The 20,903-nt window shown below is 36.9% G+C and overlaps 2 protein-coding genes across 2 annotated transcripts in view; both read left to right on the top strand.

Moving 5' to 3' along the window:
* Positions 1–10,558, top strand: part of LOC113235864 (sodium-dependent serotonin transporter-like) — an 86,595-nt gene extending 76,037 nt beyond the window's left edge. The window contains exons 5-8 of the mRNA XM_026471787.1: positions 728–852; positions 5,852–6,036; positions 7,849–8,032; positions 9,646–10,558. Coding sequence (XP_026327572.1) covers positions 728–852; positions 5,852–6,036; positions 7,849–8,032; positions 9,646–9,720 — 569 coding nt within the window. The 3' untranslated portion in view covers positions 9,721–10,558. The remainder of the gene's footprint in view (positions 1–727; positions 853–5,851; positions 6,037–7,848; positions 8,033–9,645) is intronic.
* Positions 10,559–16,598: 6,040 nt separating this feature from the next.
* LOC113235837 overlaps positions 16,599–20,903 on the top strand; it is an 18,278-nt gene continuing 13,973 nt past the window's right edge. The window contains exon 1 of the mRNA XM_026471754.1: positions 16,599–16,681. Within this exon, the coding sequence (XP_026327539.1) occupies positions 16,631–16,681 (51 nt within the window). The 5' untranslated portion in view covers positions 16,599–16,630. The remainder of the gene's footprint in view (positions 16,682–20,903) is intronic.

Here is a 20,903-nt window from a genome sequence, read left to right as displayed (position 1 = left end):
ATTGAATATCAATTCAATAAAAATTTAAAATACAGCGAATAGCGACATCTGGTAACTATAAAGATATCTAACTGGGTAATAAATCTTTCATAGATTTCTCATAGATGACGCTACGACTAAAAAGTCATTGAAAAAACCAAATACAAATATACGACGCATGCACATAGAAAAATTCGTGAGGTCCGTTCGAGAGGTTCGTTCCGTGGCTTAGTTGGTATAGCGCCTGGCACGGTAAGTTAGAAGATGTCGGTTCAAATCCGGCCAGATCGAAGGAATTTTTTCTGAGTGTTCGATCTTTGTATTAATAAATATAACAAACTAGTGGAGTAATTTCACAAAAAATAACTGAATATCAATTCAATAAAAAATTAAAATACATTTTAAAACTTAAAGTTAATTGAAACCTAAACGTGCTCCGCTGAAAGATTATTCGAAATGGCGCTTACGCCCTTTCTACAAAACGCTGACTATATGGTAATAACCAGACGACTTCCGATAATTACCGTCTAAAGCACGATTACTAACACCCCAATTAGTGTTCTTAGAGTCCGTCGCTTATGCTTGCATCTGGATATGGTCGAGATAAATAAAAGTTTTCATGTTTCATTCACATCGTCGTTTCTGTGAATGTCTCTCTACCTCGTTTTTGACAATAAATACCCATAGTGCTCTACCGACTGCTTTATTTCCTTCAGCTTGGTTAAATATTTACGTGTCAAATCTATAGGTCTAGAAGCAGTGACTACGGCATTATGCGACGAATATCCCCGCGCGCTGGGCAGACATCGCGAAATATTCGTAGCATTTTTGCTCCTATTCATCTACATCTGTGCTCTACCTACAACCACGTTCGTAAGTATTACAGAATACACCTCCGTAACTCAAAAGTCCATTTTAACACACAGGTTTTAAGTACGTCTCAAGCACTGTCTGTTAAGACTTTTCATCACACTTGCTCGTAAGTAATATAATTGATGGTTACCACCCACATGATATACTCTTTTAGAAATATAAGTAATAGGAAAGTGTACCAAACCGTTATAACTGTATCAGAAAAAGGCAAAAGTTATCATAAAGCAATACGCAATTGTGCTGATGCTAGACAACCGGCTTAACTCACGATCTGTATGGATTTGTTTATTCAGTAGGTAGGGGAGATATGTGTGTTAACAAAATCAAGTCAAAGTCAAACAATCATTTATTCCATAAGTTAAATTTTTACACTTGAAAACGTAATTTTTTAAGGTACTGCTCGTTCACTATGCTGACTTCCCTGAGAAAAACGAGCAAGAAACTCTAGGGATTGCTCTTTTCAAATAAACTTAAATGCTATAGATCACATTTTGAATCATATTTGTGTGGAATGTAGACTCATGTCGTCTTTCCGTACATCTTTATCTAACACGTAATCTACAATTCTCTAATATGTCTTTTCAATTAAAATACTTTTAATGTAAGTTTTAAACTTAAAAAATGGTAATCTTAATATATGCTCCGGAAATTACAAACAATAATTCACGTAAAGAAATCGCCACATTTATCAAAACTTGGAAGACCATCAATGGGATTGTACAAATTCGGTATTCAACGAGGTATGGAACCAACTCTCGTTCTACGTCATCTGTCCGAAACAAGTACCGTCAATTAAGTAATACTCGACCTAATTATAATGTCGGTACAGACTAGTAAAAAAACCGACCTCAAAAGTACGTGGAATTACGTCTATTTGCTAAGTTTTATTGAAATATCCCCTAGTTCGCCATTATACAGGACTTGAGACTGGAGATAATAAAAATCGGTTCTCACTACTCAAAGTATATTGAGAGAAAAACGCCTTGAATTGGAGAAATAGCAAAATCAACCATTAAAGTAATTGCTCCTAAATTAAAGTTAGGCGCTATTTATGAAAATGAATCTTCATGCTTGAACAGCCACCCTTCGAGGTGGATGTTTTTCTTCAAAATGAAATGGGACCACTATGCAGGTACCCTCTTTCCAACAAAAAAAAGGAATCATGAAAATCGGCTCACAAATACCGGAGTTATCGCGTAACATACATACAAAAAAAACATACAGTCGAATTGAGAACCTCGTCCTTTTTTTGAAGTCGGTTAAAAAGACGAACGATGCGAATGAAGATTCATGCTTGATACCGACTTTTAATTGGGTCAATTGTTACTTAATTGACAGTACTTGTTTCGGACGGAATCGAACAGAGGACGAGAATACACCCCAGAATCGGAGTTCCTCTGAAGGATAAGATTCGAAATGAAATTATCCAACAGAGAATCAAGGTCGTCCAGGTAGCTGGTAGAATAAGCCAGCTGAAGTGAGCTGACCATATCTGTCGAAGAACCGGTAACGATAGGAGAAATGAGTCGGTAAGTGGAGACCACGGCTCGACAAACGTAATGTAGGACCCCCTCTGGTCAGCTCTATATCTGTCTACATAAATATAGTGCCCCTCCATATCAACCTCTTGGTTTTGCGGGAAGGGCACTATGATGTGTGCGAACTCGCACAGAGACTATCTAAGTCAGTTCCTAATCCCGGATAAGCACGTTTACACGTACTTTATCCGGTTCTCTGCAAGGCTAGTGCCTTAGGTGAGCCGCCCCGGGTGCACGTACAGTACCCTCCCTATTTCCCAGATAGGTACCGGAGCTGTAGGCACGCTCACTTCCCGTCGCGCTCCGCACTACTAACGGTTGCCACCGCTGAGCCGCAGACTCTAATTCGACTACCAAATCTCCTCATTGGTGGCGGAGCTGTAAGGCACGCTCACTTCCCGACGCTTCCAGATGAATGCGACACACTGAGGACCGGGTGAAATGGCATACATTGAGAGAGGCCCATGCCCAGTAGTGAACGTCATTTTCACGGCAAATTACTTATTGTAGTATTGTAGCGGAGTCGGAGGAACTAATGTTGCTCTACTACTAATCGGATGGCTTTCTGGAATTTTTAACAAAAACTAAAGGCTTATTATTATATAGGCTTTCTTGGATTTCTCAAAGGTGGCGTTACGGCAAAAAAACCAAAAACAAAGCTCTGCAACAAGCACATAAAAAATCGGTAGGATCCGCTAGCTCGTTCCGTGGTTTAATAGGCAGAGCGTCTGGCACGGTTTGCTCCAGCAAACGTTGGTTCGAAACGAGTCGATAGTTCGATATTTGTATTTATTATTCAAAAAAGATTTGTATTATTATTATTAATTATAATAAAATTTATTTCCTTACACAATTAATAAACGGAATGACGCCAAAATAAGACCCTCAAATTTTCCTACAGCCAAAACCGAAGTAGGTACACAAAATTCTGATCAATAAGAACTAACAAACAAAACAATGCACCGCACGCAAAGCCATCACACACCCTGGGTCTCTTTTAACAAATAAAACCTACGAGTTAACGTTCGTCGATAAATTACTCTTATCTAAGGCGAGAACACACTGCATTATTCATACAGCACTTAGGGGGATGACCGACCGTTCGCCAGTGATACGAGATTCATTCTCTTGCCATTGATTTCGGACGCCCTCCTAAGTACTCGTATTTGGTTTCTTATGAGTGCCTTTTTGTTTTTATCTAGTTAGGAGGGATTTGTTTACTATATTAGTTACAGCAGTGCTAACCAAATTTATCATTTTTTTAGTTCGTCCAAGGTAGTACTGCCACCTTACCTGTTTCTGCCGCCAAGCAGTAATGTCCGCAATACCGTGTTCCTGTTTTGAAGGGTAAAGGTGCTGGTAAAATTACAGGCACATGGGACTTGCCAACTTATGTCTCGGGGTGACGGGCGCAGTGGCAGTGCACCTCAAATCTTTGCGATTTAAAGCTCTGAGTGGCACTGTAACTGTAATGGACAGGTGTGTAGCTTGCCATCAGGCGGACGACTTGTTCGTCCCGTCACTTGATATTATAAAAAAAAATCCTTTGGGACTGTAGCGAATCGCAGCAATCTCTACGAATCTTATTGTATATATTTTTGTGGTTCTTTCAGCAGTTTAGTTTTGTAATAAAAATCTAAATTTAAACGTACTTGTTTTTGTCGCGTTTTCTTTACTTTGTCGGTTTTAGTAAACTGTAACTACATTTCCTTCTCTCTTCATTAGCACCCGAACCCCATTGATAAATAAAGGATTTTTTAAGCACTAAGTTGTGAGTACAACATTTGGTAGCCGTGGAGTTCCGTGTGAAAGAGTTCGTCCGGAAAAGTACTGCCAACACGATGTTTTAAAGGATGCCGGTGAAACTATCTACTGGTGTATTTGCTCGTGTGGTGTAGGTGCTTTTAGAATTGTATCATTAATTGTATTGTTCTCTGTAGATAAGCTACGTCTAAACTATTCTTTTTATTTGCTTAGTCGTGCTCTACAAAGACACAGCGGCCAAGGGACCTTGCACCAAGATTGCCGTCGGTTACCCTAGGCGCGGCATAATATAACACAATAGTAGTATTTTACTAAATATACATAATTTTGTTAAGAAAGAAGATATCCATAATTTTAACCTTAGAACTAAGTCCAAACTCATGGTACCACGATTTCGTTTAACTAAGGTAAACGGTTCTTTTATGGGGAACTGTATACGTTTTTATAATAAGATTCCGGAGCTTAGATTAAGACTACCATTTCCTAAGTTTAAAATTTACATTAAAAGTGTTTTAATTGAAAAGTCATATTACAAAATTGTAGACTACGTGTTAGATAAAGATGTATGGAAAGACAACGTGACTTTATATTCCACACAAATATGATTCAAAATGTATTCTATGGCATTTAAGTTTATCTGAAAAGAGCAATCCCTACAGTTTCTTGCTCGTTCTTCTCAGGGAGGTCAGCGTAGTGAACGAGTAGTGGCTTAAAAATGACGTTTTCAAGTGTGAAAATTTTACCTATGGAATAAATGGTTATTTGATTTTGACCATACCCATTTCTGCCGATAAGTTGTAATGTGAGCATTACTGCGTTCGGGTTTTGAAGGGTAAGGGGTGCTGGGGTAACTACGGGTACATGGCGCTTCAAATTTACCTCTAACGATGACGGGGACAGTGGCAGTGCTCCTCAGATCGTTGCAATCTAAGCTCTGAGTGGCACGGCAGGTATTATGGGAGGTTGTGTCACTTAACCACCAGCCACACGACTTATTCGTCCCTTCAATTGGTATTATAAAAGTTACAACACTAATATACTCATCAAAGATAGTAAAAGATTGTACTTGGCTAGAAATAATCGAGAACGTGTCGAGAAAGGAGATGTTTAACTCTTAAACAGGGCGTGCTGGTCCTAACCTTGATGCACGTCTATAAGTGTTCGGTATGGTAAAAAAGCATGAAAGTGCTAATGAATGCTGTATAAATAAGCAAGAGTTTTAGGGCGACAGAGTTCCGAACAGTGTAATAAGAGAGCGTTGTTGTGTGAAAGGTGATGTGGTGACCAGGGTAGAACAGGATGTTTGTAGATTGAAGGCACAAATTTATACAGTGAATGTGATTACAAGTAGACATCGACGCATTTACGGTCGTAACAATGTCTTGATCAGATTGGGGAGTCGTTAAAAAAAGTCAACTTAATAGGATCAATAATAAACGGACGGACGTCGACAAAGAAATTGATGTGAGTGAAGAAGGAGAAAGAGGTTTGTCAGGAGTCTAGCAAATGGCGGTTCATGATCTTAGCCTTCCACAGTTCGAGATATATGTACCTATCTAAGCAGTTATCACTTAATTTAACGGTAAAAGAAGACATCCTTAGATACAAACTAGAAGTATCTCAAAGATTTTCAAGGTCACGAGTCAGGTTTTGGGCGGTTCATGACGTTTGCTGAATTAAAATCTTTTCTTCCCCAGGGCGGAGTATATCTAGTAGATCTCCTGAACGTCTATGGTCCAGGACTGGCAATTCTGTTTGTGGTTTTTGCGGAAGCGGCAGGCGTATGTTGGGTGTACGGAGTTGACCGGTTCTCTGAAGATGTGAAAACTATGCTCGGACATTCCCCTGGATGGTTCTGGCGAGCGTGCTGGTCTTATATTAGGTAAGTTTTATGAGTCATTGTGAAATGGAATTTTGGCGATGACTATAGATTTCGGGATCAGAATATTGTGAACATAGGATTAATAAGCGAACATAAGGGTTTTCGGTTTCTGTTGGTACACATGTGGGTAATGGTTCTGGGAAACAAAGTTTTTAGCGGGGCAAACTGAAATTCTAGTGAGAAGGCTGCTTTGCAATTGATAGGAGATCCCAATGGCGCCTATGACTGTAATTTGAAAATTACATACGTTTGTGAATGTTTAGTAGCAATAATTCTCGTTAGTGATAAAGGAAAATATGTATGTATGTGTGTGTTGATGGGGCCGCCCCGGTACTGTAGCGCCTCGAGCATGTTCGCAGCGACGCAAGTCGACTGCTTCTACACGATCATGCACAAACGTGCATCGGCACTGGTGAGCAGGGTACGGGCCAGCTCCAACATCATCCTATGCATGATAGCGGACAGGTTCGACTGTCCGTACATAAACCGCACTTGTCACTTGCATGCCGTTGCTAACACGTAGATCATAAGTAATTTTGTTACTAACCTTCAGTAGAGTTTAGTCAATTAAATTTTTAATTTTCAATGTTTTTTTAACCGACTTCAAAGAAGGAGGAGGTTCTCAATTCGACTGTATGTTCTTTTTTTTCTTTTTCTTTTTTTTGTATGTATGTTACGCGATAACTTCAGTATTTGTGAACCGATTTTCATGATTCTTTTTTTGTTGTAAAGGGGGTACTTCCATAGTGGTCCCATTCCATTTTGAAGCAATTACTTTAATGGTTGATTTTGCTAACCGATTTTCATGATTCTTTTTTTGTTGTAAAGGGGGTACTTCCATAGTGGTCCCATTCCATTTTGAAGCAATTACTTTAATGGTTGATTTTGCTATTTCTCCAATTCAAAGCGTTTTTCTCTCAAAATACTTTGAGTAGTGAGAACCGATTTTTATTATCTCCAGTGTCAAGTCCCGTATAGTGGCGAACTAGGGGATATTTCAATAAAACTTAGCAAATAGACGTAATTCCACGTACTTTTGAGGTCGGGTTTTTTAGTACTCTGTACTGAGACTATATTTTTATTTTTTTACTATTTAATAAAACATGAATGTTGAATATATTTTTTCACAACCTTTGAACACGTGAGAAGTCCTTAACCTACCCAATGACTAGGCCTTCTCCGTAGCTGCGACCAGTGCTCTGTAGATAGACGTATAATGGATTAACGATGATGACGATGGTGGTTAAACATAGTAATGGAAAGTAATCCTTTGAAACAAAGTCATTTTCTTGCAGATAGCGCTTTATAATCGGTTACAATGAAGAATCATCGATATCATCAGTAATAATACAGGTTTATTACTGTAGTTTTCGGATATGACCACGGAGCATGAAACCATGATATAATAAGACAAGATAGTGTTACACGTTAGCGCTACACTTTTTTTTTTTTAATAATTTGGTAGAATAGTTTTCAACCAAATTAAATGACATTTCGTATCTATTTCTGGTTATATACTCGATGTCACACTTACAAGCCGCGCTACTACACCACTTGTCTCATTATACTATAATAAAACCACAAAAACCTTAAACCGGTATAAGGAAGTCACTACACCTATCCACGCAGCTTCGGATTATGTCGGTCGTACAAAACTTTACGTCCATGCAACAAGAGTGAAAAAGACGTCCGTTTCACAGTGGTTTTATATATGTCAAGTCGCACCGTCTGTCGTCAACAACTTTTTCGCCATTATTGCATTAACATATCGCATAGAAATCTTGTATTAAAACCTTAAATATTTGTCTTCAGCCCGGTCTTCCTGCTGGTGCTGTTCGTATTTTCGGTCCTTGCTCATCAAGAGATGCTGGGTGGGGACTACACGTACCCGGACTGGTCGATCACAGTTGGATGGGTGCTTACAGGCACTACAGTATCTTGTATACCGGTGTATATCATATATAAGTTCCTGATTACACCTGGAAACTTCAACACTGTGAGTATACTTACTACTTTTAACTTTTGTCACAGGTTACTTAATAGTTACTACGTAACAGATACTTGACTAATGAAACCAGGCGCTCAGTACACGGAAAAAGGAATCTAAGCACGCGCTCAAAGAGGTGGAAATAACGTTTCCCGCCGCGCGCCGTGTGCAGTCGTGCGGAACCGAATGGTGGGGTTGTACAAGGATTGTAGTGTAAATCGTGGAAGTGAGCACCTACTGCGTAACCTCGATCGGGTAGAGCCCTGCTTTTGTTTTTGATAAAACAACTTGTTACTAAATGGAAATATTTGTTTGCTGATGTTCGACGAAAAAATTACTTCACACTCACAAAAATGTTAGTGGAACAAACAACTATTTAAGAGTCTATATAACCTCAAATGGCTTTGGTTGATTCTGCATAACAGTGAAGGTGTTGAATAAAGTTTTGGAAAAAATATATAGTAAAATCGAGGATATACGCTGATTAGTACATGTTACCAATGATTTTTTTATATCAACTGAACTAAATAGAATATGAAAAAAAATAAAAAAAATAGAAATGTTCGCTTCCCAAATTGCTCCTACCAGGTATCAAGCCCGGGCCACCTCACCCAACACCCACGGTGCAAACCGTTGGTCAAACGGTTGTAACAATCTTAAATAATCATGTTGTACTCGTAATTTATTGTATCAAAAAACTTGATAGATTGACTTGATGAAGTTAGTTTTTGCATTGCACTGTTTAGTCTGAACGATTTACACTTTACACTTTGAATAAATAACGCCATTCTATTTTACACAACTTTAGAATTATTTGCTACAGAATCTAACCATAAATAACGACAATAAAAATGACGACGAAATTTACGACTTCTACTGTATACTTCTTTTTTTTCTTCTTCTTTTAAATGTTGTGACCCCTTCGAAGAAATCATCGATAAAGATGATTTCACCAATGTCAAGATGAGGACGCGCTTTTTCTCAAAAATTGACCGGTGAATTTCGACAGAATTCACTGAGAGGCGAATCTACAAATCTACAACGACACAGAACCTTTACAGAAACAAATTGGTTTTTTTTTAATATAAAGAGAGAATGGACTAACGTTTGGAGGAAGTTGATGTTAACGGGACGGAGAACTTTAGGAGAGAGGATATCATACAGAGGAGTGACGATACGTCTACAGTCACAAAACAAGTACTCGAGGGAACCTTCTGCCAGACCACACTCGCACAGGGAGTGATCTCGCACACGGATCTAGGCCTAAAATAAGCGAAGGTGAATAATTGTGGAGGTAATATTTTTCGGAATCGATTTCCTAGTGAAGAACCAAGGTTTAGAGGGTCAAATCAACATAATCTCAAAACGTCATCGGATTTTGATTCGGCTAGGGAACAGACTGTAACGCTATCTATATACCTTCTTCAGTGTCTTGATATTGTTTAATGTAGGACGGGTCCTGCGCCCGCTCGTGGAGTGTTGTCCGTATTACACCCGCCGTGCTCCCGACCCGACACGCGCCCGTTGTGTTTCAAGCTTAGCAGTAAACTATTTAGACCTGCGTGTGTGTACTTAGAATAGTTTAGTTAGAGTAGTTTTTAATAAAAAAATTCTGCCTACAGCGAATAAAAACGATTAAGAACCCGGAGATAATCACGACGATACCTCCAACGGACACCACTTTGTGCAACCTGTGACCGGACCACGACAACATCACCACTCCCTTCACGAAGCCACCCAGCGTTGAATGGCTAGTCTAAGCTTTACATTGAATTTTTTTGTTGTACAATTTAGTTAATGTATATTCACAAAGTCTTCAATGGAATTGAAAGTTGATAGATGATTAATAGTCATTTTTATTGAAGTCTTTGATTAAAAGAATATAATTTTTTTTTTCGTTATATTAAAATGTGCGGGATTTTTATTGAAAATATAAAACATTAATTAATTTGGAAAACGTATCTTTAACTTGTACTTGTACTTGTAAATTTCTATCATTAGTTAAGAAACATTTTGAAATTATATTAGTTATATTACGAAGTAGATCTTTGTGTCTATAGATATTGAAAACCAATATAACATACAACTTTGGTAAGTTATGAGGCAAATAATAATAAGGTCACTGTATATTGGTAACCACAATCCAGAACATTCGATGTTATATGTTTAAGTATTATCGATTATCATTATAAACCCTTTCAACAACCCTTCAAGTTAAGGACAATCCACAGATACCATTAAATAAGTAATTAAATTTGACCATTAACTTTGATATTCAAGATATTTTGCCTTTCCTAAGCTTCAACTACATTTTAATATAAAATTGCATTGTATTCTCTATCAAAATTAAAATACATTCCTTAGTAAGTAATAATACAACGAATCTATACAGATGTAGCTGTAAATTAAACATAGTAATAAAATTGTAAATATAAACTTATTTTGCTGGTCGGACTATAATATTTGCGCATTTACATAGCGTATATACTTTCAATCTAAAAATATATAAAGGATGTCGTTTGAAAAGTGAATGCAAACCCCGTGTACATAAGCTTTGATTTTTTTTATAAAAACATAAAATTTTATAAAAAGTTATATTAATGTAAACAAATTTGATAATAACGAAAACATTTCTGATTTCCCGGGCAATGAAGTCAGAAATGTTATAACGATTCTAGAATTACAATGTATATAAGTCGTGTTTACATTATATACAAACATGAAGTTCTTTGGGATCAGATACAATGTAGAAAGTTCGAACTCGTCAACATGTAGTCGTGTGCATAATAATATGTGGATCTTTATGTAGTTTTAATATAAATAAATAAACGGTTTGACGTAACCATTGAATTTAAGATTTTCTTCGCTCATATACTTATGATAATATAGAACAAACAGATTTAAAATTCATGAAAAAGTTACTGCTAGTATTAGCAATTCACAATCTTTCTCTTAACTTTTAGTGTAAAATAATGAAAAAAATATTCGATAATTTTTTCATGCATTTTGAGTCAGTTTATACATATAAAACTATCTCATTACTATGTCGGTAGAGTTGTGAATTTATTAAGTAGATTGTTTCCACAAGGTGTTTTAAAAGATAGGAATAAAACAATAATTATTTGTATTTCCAAAAAACCACTTAATTATACATTTGTAAACGTGATCGAAAGATACAAGATAATATTGCTTTAATATGTAAATGCACTACAGCACATTTATTTCAACAAAAGCTACTAATTTATTTCCAAACCTCAAAGCACAATTACTGTCATAATGAGTGAGATTGTAATTTCCTTATTTTGAAACACTCTGTGTATATTTAGATATATTTAATCGAATAATTAAACGTTTATTATCCATTCTTCAAAATAATCCAACATTAGCGTGTTCAAAAGTAATATATAACGTAGTTCCTCTATATAATACTCTCCATAGAGGAGACCCGTGCCCTGTAGTGAGATGAACATATTCTTAGCTGTAGATAAAGTGTTACATAAGTGTTTTTATAAAAAAAATGTTTAAAAAAGTAGTTCATATACCCACAGATATATTTATAAAGTTTTTTTTTAAATTTAATATTAATTTTAGTCTAATTACACCAGTTAGCCTGGGCATGTATCAGAACCCAATTGACATCGATACCACTTCGACATATAAAACAACTTGACGCTACAATTTTGAAGATTGTAGCTTGACAGTTTTCCGTTGCGGCTCTACACAATTTTTTTCCATAAATGTGATTCAGTATAAACGTGTAGATATCTCAATAGCTTTCGTAATTAGCAGCCGATCTCAAAACAAATTAGTATAATAATGCCGTATCGCTGTTTTTCGGAAATAGTGGCCCAACGTAAATTAATTCCTTTTTACTTACTACTAAAATTTGTTTAAAAAATGGTAATTTTTATTGGGAATGGGACACCGAACTTTTCATTGGTTAAAATAATCATGACTACCTTATGACAGTCTACGATAGGTCAAAATTGCGCGGCAGAGATGTCTCAGTTTTTTTAACTGATGAAATAGATTCTTTTGAGATAAGCCACTATTCTAGACAACCTGCTTTCTTGGATTTTTGGCATCTTTTGTCATTACTCTTTTAAATAATGAAGTTTTGGTAATAATTAAAAGATGTGTAAAGGAGTAAGTATTACGATAAGTTTATTTTTTTTTCAAGTTATCAAACTTACGATTAGTGATAAAATAAAAACGGTTTATGCAAAACTCGATACATCAACAAAATTATTACTTTTATCTGTCAAGGGTTAACACATTTTTGGAAAATACTTTTTTAAATTCATATCGATGTATATCATCATACGTCAAAAGTGCTTTATCACATTAAAGTTATAAAAATAATATGAACAGCTTGAAATAAATTCATTTATAACACTCATATTTAAACATAGAAAAGTTATCGACTAATTCAATTCCTAGAACCTTTAAAACTCTCCTGAAAAATTGACACTTTGCAGATGTAGCATTATTACACCAAAGGTTGTCAAAGCAAATTCGTCTGGAAGGTGATTTGAAAAAAAAAACTGAGGCGTAATGGACTCGCAAGTCGATGCATCGTATTGTAATTTATATTAATCTATGCAAATCTGTATAAAAAAAATAATATTTCGAATACTTTGTAATAAGTAACGAAGTGAACTACACATTTTGTTTTGAACCACTATTGTTAAAAACCAAGCGAACTACATTTGCTATCACAAATAAAACCTTACTTTGTTCACACGCGACATCAATTTGCAATATAAAAGATTTTATATTGCAAATATAGCCTTTAGTGTGTTCTAGTACCTTGCCCATGGCTAGTTATTTGTGCAGACTACTATGTTTTTCATATTTGAAATCTTAAGTTTGAAATATTATTGCGTGGCAATATTAGCGAAATGTACGTAGACGTCCTAGATAATGTGTTGTATGTGTTAGATTTAGAATTAAAGCAACAAATGGGTTGACCAGGACTGTGGCAGCCATAACAGAACTGTCTAGCCATTTGTTTAAAAAAAAACGCGTTTTTTTCTTACTACCCACTTTTAAAATAACGTAACTTTTTTAAAATAAGTTGAGTTAGCAGTAAGATAATTAAAAAGTAGGACATTTACTGAACTTCTGTATACACATATACTGATACTACAGAATTGTCATATTAGAAACAGAAACAGATCACCTCAACGAAATAGTTCCAGAGTTTCTTCTTGGTTTCATTATTCCACTTAACACAAAACTGACGATCCGTCGCGAACATTGTAGTTTCCCATATAAAAATTGCGGAAGCCGAAAGGAAACAAATGTGAAAAAACGTGTTTGTTTGTTCCGCAGTTGCGGAACTAGATGCAGACATATTGCATCACTAATTTCGATATATGTTTTAAAAGCAAGACATTTCTCAAAACGGCGGCATAGCTATGTTTATAAATTTACTCGAGTACACATCAACGATTGCTTTATTATGATTGATTACGCACCATTCAAGAGCTGTAAAAAATCCGCTTATTGATAAACGCCACCCCTCCGATGACCTCGCAGGCTTGAGTAGTGCTAACACTGAGCTACGTGTTTGCTAACTACTTTCGTCAAACAATAAGTTTAGCTAACAAAAACGAAACGTTACCAGCCCACGGGTTCAATACCCCAGAGCCCGGCTCTCTTCTACCTGAAATTTGGTAGCAGAAGAGCTCCTTGTGAAGGAGTTCGTCCAGGGAAGTACTGCCACCTTACCTATTTCTGCCGTTAAGCAGTAATGTCAGCATTACTGCGTTCCGGTTTTGAAGAGTAAGGGGTGCTGGTGAAATTATAGGCACATGGGACTTGTCAATTTATGTCTCAGGCTGACGGGCGCTGCAACTGTTATGGACAGGCATGCAACTGTTATGGACAGACATGCAACTGTTATGGACAGGCATGAGCTTAACATTTGTTCGTCCCGTCACTTGATATTATAAAAAAAGCTCTTCATGCGGTCTGCTAACCCGTTCCGATAAAGTATGGAGAGCGACAGCCCCGGTCAGGCGATAAAGTCGCTGGTTCGAGTCCTAGTGTTTGTTCGATTATTGTTATAATAACAACAAACTAGTGGCGTATTTTCACAAAAAACATACGAATATCATGATAGTAAAAACATCATGAGATTCAATAAAATTTTCATTCTATCCAAGTGTTAGGTATAATAATAATAATAATAATAACGCTCACACTCAACATAGCTCCGCACTAGGGAAACCCTGTGTCGCGGGTGGCATGGACATACATCATGGACAACCACAAATTACACCCAAACTCACGAGAGAAATAAATGTAGGCCATACAAATATTTCTCCCGGCCCGGGAATCGAACCTGGGACCTCTGCGTGGCAGGCCGGTATGGTAACCGTTCGGCCACAGAGGCAGTTAGGCAGGCAGGAGGAGGTATATTTCTAAATTTTTATTGAATTGATATTCAATTATTTTTATGTGAAATTACTCCACTTGTTCGTTATAATTATTAATACAAAGATCGCACACTCGGAACAATTCCTTTGATCCGGCCGGATTCCAACCGACGTCTTCTAGCCTACCGTGTCAGACGCTATACCAACTAAGCCACAGAACGAACCAGCGGACCTCATGAATTTTTCTGTCCTTGGGTCGTATCTTTGTATTTGGTTTTTCAACAACTTTTTAGACGTAGCGCCATCTATGAGAAATCTATGATATTTCGTCACGCAGTTAGATACCTTTACAGCTACCAGGCCCGGCTAGAGATGTCGCAATTCATTGTATTTAAATTTTTATTGAGTTGATATTCAATTATTTTTATGTGAAATTACTACGGCCGGACCGAAGGAATTTTTGTGTATTCGATTTTTGTATTAATATAAATACAAATACAAATATTCTTTATTGCACACGGACAAATACACAATAATAATACAAAAAATGCAAAAATTACAGGTACAACAGGACATGAAAAACAGTAAGATAAAATTATTTGACGGCGCAAGAGAATACAGACATTGCACATATACAAAAGAAGAAGAGAAATGGTAATAATAAAAATACTAAATAAATAATACTAATAAAATAATAATAATAAATAAATAATATATACCTACGTATAATTACCTACATACAAGATAATGAGCTTTGACTAAAGTTTTGAAAGAATCAACATTCTTAGCGCGTCTGATCAATTCAGGCAGGGAATTGCACAGTTTGATGCTTCTAACCTTGAAGGAGTTAGAATAAAAGTAAGAAGAGTGGATAGGACAGATTAAAGAAAGAGTAAGAGAAGACCGTAAGGTCCGACTGAGTGTAGTGCTATGATACACGAAACAATCTTTGAGGTAGGGAGGACAGGTGGGGTTAAAGAGAACAGAGTATAGAAGGGATAAAATGCGAAAGTCCCTACGACGACGAATGGGTCACCCTCCAAGTTTGGATCGAAAGTCTGAAACATGGTCAAATTTACGCAACCCAAAAATGAATTTAATGCATAGGTTCTGCAACCGCTCCAGCTTATTGAGTAGACCCCCAGACAAGTCTGGATAACAAACATCCGATAATCTAGAATAGGCAGAAGGAGCGAATGTGCCAGACTAATTTTAGTCGAAATGGGTAGAAAATTCCCCAGACGTTGAAGGGACATATAAAAACCAAACATAATTATCATATTTCTTCTGACTTTTTTTTATATAATAGACACGCTTTTCCACAATCTCGTCTAGTATTGAGCGATGATGTGACCGACGATCGCGATGGTAGGCACGCGTTTGTCTAAACAGTACCCATTTACTACAGCCCTGATTTGTACTTTTTGGAAAGTACAGATACCGGGCGTGTATTCCATTTCTTTACCGTAGGCCTTAGAAAAGAGGAAGCAAAGTGTTTCGTTTGAATGGGCGGTATATCATCGACATAAGGAGGGTATCCGAGCTTTCTAGTCGGCAAGTTAATGCGGAACAAAGAAGTCGTGCACCTGGTGTTAAGCGACATACGTGACATGTCTCATGTGCCTGTATTTTCACCAGCACCCTCACATTACTGCTTGGCGGAAGAAATAGATAAGGTGACAGTACCTCCCTGGACGAACTCTTTCACAAGGAGCTCTACTGCTACAAAAATACTAATGTATACAACTTAAAACGATGCCACAAGAGCGCTGCCAGACACCACGGACAGCGTTCTTCCCCACAGGGCAAGGAAACGGCAGCGCGCATCCTACTACGAAATACATTAAAATGTCGAGGTCGCTCTCCGAAATCTCCAACAAATTCCAGGAAAATGCGACATTCTTGGTGAGCTTGAGTGGTACAATGACGACCCTGCGCCCACCACACACAAAATAAGCGCCTAGACTTTGAGTTGCGGTCACCAGTCGTTTACGCCATAGCATACATATATGTACACATATACTGCGATGAAAAATATGAAGAAACAAACTACAGACAAACGCCTCTTGCAGCGTAAAACACAAAAGTCGTGACCAACTTGAATCAGTTTGAGTAATCAACTTAGCAAATTGTCACGTGTAATTTAGAAATATGATTTAAAAATCATCAATCAAACATCAATATTATAGAGAAGGACCAGTGTACGCTCTTATAAGGTAGAAGTATGAATCTGGACTTCACATGCCCTCAAGAGAAAAAGGCATTTATTTACATTGTAAGTAAGATAACTTTTAATAAATCACCTGCTTTAATGGTGAATGAGAACATGAGGAAACCTACAACAAATCGTGGGTCTGGTGGTAAGCGACACGCCGTAAACTTAGGCCTTTAAAATGCAAAGCTTGGAGGGGTATTGCTACTGCACCCGTCACCCTGAGACATAAGTTGACAAGTCCCATGTGCCTGTAAGTTCACCAATGTTAAATAGGTAAGGTGGCAGTACTTCTCTGGACGAACTCTATCACAGGGAGCTCTACTGCTACAAAAATTTAATGTCAACCAAGTAATAAGTATTTATGTAGGATGTCGATCGTAGTCAAATGCATTTATTTCTCAAACGTATATGTCAATGCATTAAAATTTTATTGAGAACGTCAGACAAAAAATGAAAATTATAAGAAAAATACACAATAATTAGAAAATTAACAATCCATTAATAATAATATTATTGTCATTAAATTACATATCAAATATCATTCTCCATCGACGGTCATCATAAGTTGATAACAAATATACAAAAGTATGCCAATACGATACAAATTAAAATAATATAAAGTGCTCAATAGCATTACATTTTTAGGTCCATAATTTCATTTACAGAGTATAAAGAATTTTCTAATAAAAGGTCTTTCAGCCGACACCTAAATGTTTCGTCAGGTGGTTCAAGTCTAAGGGTGTATTTCCACCGGCGAGGCGAGACGCGACGAAGCGAGACGCATCTTCGGTGGAAATGGTCGGGATTGACGAGGACGGGCGAGACGAGATTTGAAATATTTGCTGATGTAACCACTGAACCGTATTACTGCCTACATAGACTCTTTATTAACTCTGCAACGGAAACACGATTCACGATCTCTCGTACAATATCGCGCGAGCTCGCGCGTGCTCGCGAAGGCTCTTTGTGTCAATCGCGAGATTGTGGGATACAGTCGCGTGCATTGAAATGTAAACGTTCACACATTTTCGAAATTATGTAAATATTAGATATTTCAAAAAATGTGGCTTGTGCTGTTTTCAAAAATATGTAATCACGACACCATTTCAAAAAAGTTATACTGTTATTTCAGAGACAAATAAACAAACTACAGTCAATGAAAAATATATAGTCCTGGTGTCCATATCGTTTTATATATTTATAATTGCATTAAAATGTACACGATTAGGATAGTGATTTTATCATAATTATGTAACCACTTTCAAAACATTGCATCGTTTTAAAAAATAAATAAATATATAATAGGTTGGGGATGAAGTTCTTTCGTATTTCATTGGTGTAAAGTTGTATTAAAATCTCTTTGGCTGCACAGTATGTATCTGGGTGTTTTTGATACCATCAGAAGGATTACATTTAAAAAAAATAAAATTAAAAAAATAAAACCCGATTCCCGCCATTTTTCTTTTGTTTTTCTGCCTGCCATGATGAGTGAATTTAAAGAAGAAATTCGATACATTCTGAAGTTTTATTTCATGAAAGGGAAAAATGCGACACAAGCCGCGAAAAAAATTTGTGACGTTTATGGACTTAACGCAGTGTCAGTAAGTAGCACAAAATTGGTTCAATCGTTTTCAGTCCAGGAACTTTGATGTCAAAGATGAAGCTCGTTCTGGCCGCCCTGTCACGGATAAAGTTGATGCCATTTTTGAAAAAGTGGAGCAAGATCGACATATTAGTAGTTACAACCTTGCTGAAGAGCTAAATGTTGACCATAAAACGGTTTTAGCCCATTTGAAAAAGTCTGGGTATACAAAAAAGCTCGATGTTTGGGTACCGCACGAACTGACTGAAAGAAACCTAATAAATCGAATACACATTTGCGATTCTCTACTAAAGCGTAATGAAATAGAGCCGTTCCTAAAAAGATTGATCACTGGTGATGAAAAGTGGATTACCTATGACAAGAACGTGCGAAAAAGATCATGGTCAAAGGTTGGTCAAGCTCCACAGCCCGTAGCAAAACCCGGATTAACTCGCAATAAGGTAATGCTTTGTGTCTGGTGGGATTGGAAGGGTATAGTTCATTATGAGCTTTTACCGCCAGGCAAAACTATCGATTCCAATCTCTACTGCCAACAGGTTATGAGACTCGAGCAAGAAATACAGAAAAAACGGCCGGAATTGATCAACAGAAAGGGTGTGGGTTTTCATCACGATAACGCCAAACCACACACATCTTTAGCCACTCAGCAAAAATTGAGAGAGCTTGGTTGGGAAGTGTTAATGCATCCGCCATATAGTCCTGACCTTGCACCCTCAGATTTCCACTTCTTTGGGTAGTACTAAGTTAACATCACGAGAGGACTGTCAAAACTACTTGTCGCAGTTTTTTGACCAGAAACCCCAAAATTTCTACAGCAATGGGATAATGTCACTACCTACAAAATGGCGACAAGTTGTCGAACAAAATGGCACATATATATTATAACTAAATGTAAATAAATAATTTTAAAAAATGTATTGAATTTCTATATAAAATACGAAAAGACTTTTTCCCCAACCTAATATATATACAATATAGTTGCAATATAATGTAAACATACCAGCGCCAGTTATAAAGTTTTTTTGTGTATTTTGCTAGTTTGTTTGCCCTGGGATAAAAGGTTATAAAAAAGTTATTTTCGAAAAAGTTCTTTTTATTTTTATTTATAATTTATTTATTTATTTTACCTTAGATTGTACCCACAAACAGCTTATATTACAAAATGATTATTTCTTCTCACAGTATCTTCATCTGATTCTTATTCCGTTAACATATTTAATAATAAGAATTTGCGGGACATGGTACTTTAGCCGCGTGTTTATCGCTAGACGAATTGAACAGCACTGTGATGTCACTATCCATAACCATAGCGCGAGCTCGCGAGTGCTCGTGCGAAACCGCGCGTGCTCGCGTGAGCTCGTGATTTTTGGTGGAAATAGGTCGGTGAGATTTCAATTCTCGCATCGACTCGTCTCGTCTCTCCTAGCCGGTGAAAAAGCACTTTGAGAGTTGTGGGTGGATGCCCATAATAAGTGCGCGTCGCGGGGCTGTTCTCAAATGACCGCTACGGCGGAGTGGGACGCCAGAAACATTTACAGTAGAAAATGAAGAAAGACTACGTCTAAAATTTCATATATGTAGAGTGAATAGAGCGCCACTAATCAACGAATGTTTATGTCACAAAAAAAGATTACAACTTACTTATTTTAAATATGTACGTACACAAGCAAAGTCACTGTAGCTTCCAGAATCAAAACATACTTAAAATAAGCACTTGCTAGGTATTTGATTTAGTTATTGCATTAGAAAATTTGGAATGTAATTTGGTTTTGATTGACTAATTGTAGAAACAAAACGATTAATATTTTCAGTATCGGTAAAATTCCACTATCGACTAATTACCAATTCATAAGGAAGGCACTTTACCTACTTTACGAAACAACTTTAGAACCCAGCAAGTGTCAAATTCTTGCTAAGTTTGAATTGTTTAAAATGACCTAAAAGATTTTTACTGGTCACGAACCAGACTAGGTGTGTCTTACGAGGCTTCGAAATCTCTGGTATGTAACTTGTAGAATTTTTAAATGGCTGTAACCGCCGTTAGGTGAGTACTGTAAAGGACGCAGCCGTGGGTTAGCGTAGCGAGAGGCACATTTAAATGAGAAACGAGGATTATATTCATAAATAAAACTTTACTACGTGTATTCTTAGAATAATAACGCATAGAATGATAGTTTCATATCAAACGAACTGTCACAAGTGAGGCAAAAACCAAATTCATGTAGGCGTAAGCAACTTGTATCTACGCTCGTCGGCACGCACACAAATATACAAATAATGATGCCATAGAATAACATTTCCCTTAAAAGTGGGGAAATTATAAGTTAAAGGTGCCTACAGATTTGCCCGACATTGTCGATCAGGTACCTACAAATGTGCTCGACAATGTCAAGTGACCAGAATTTAAAAAACTATATTTTTGGTAATCCTTATGGAAATGGCATTTATATCTGAATACACGAAGGCGGACACGACTTTTCAAATAAATGCAATATGAGAGCCATTTTCGAGGTATTCGAGGTGCTCATTACGAATATGGCACTCATTTCTAAATCCAAGATGGCGGGCACGATTTTTTGAATAATTGCAAGTTGGGTATCGTTTTCAAGGTATTTGGGGGTGCTCATTACAAATATAGCATTTATTTCTAAATCCAAGATGGCGGACACGAGTTTTCAA

This window comes from Hyposmocoma kahamanoa, unplaced genomic scaffold (genome assembly GCF_003589595.1).
Source record: "Hyposmocoma kahamanoa isolate Upper Pololo Valley unplaced genomic scaffold, ASM358959v1 88, whole genome shotgun sequence".
Taxonomy (NCBI): Eukaryota; Metazoa; Arthropoda; class Insecta; order Lepidoptera; family Cosmopterigidae; genus Hyposmocoma; species Hyposmocoma kahamanoa.
Note: the sequence above shows the minus strand (reverse complement) of the source record. Positions and strands in the feature narration are given on the sequence as shown.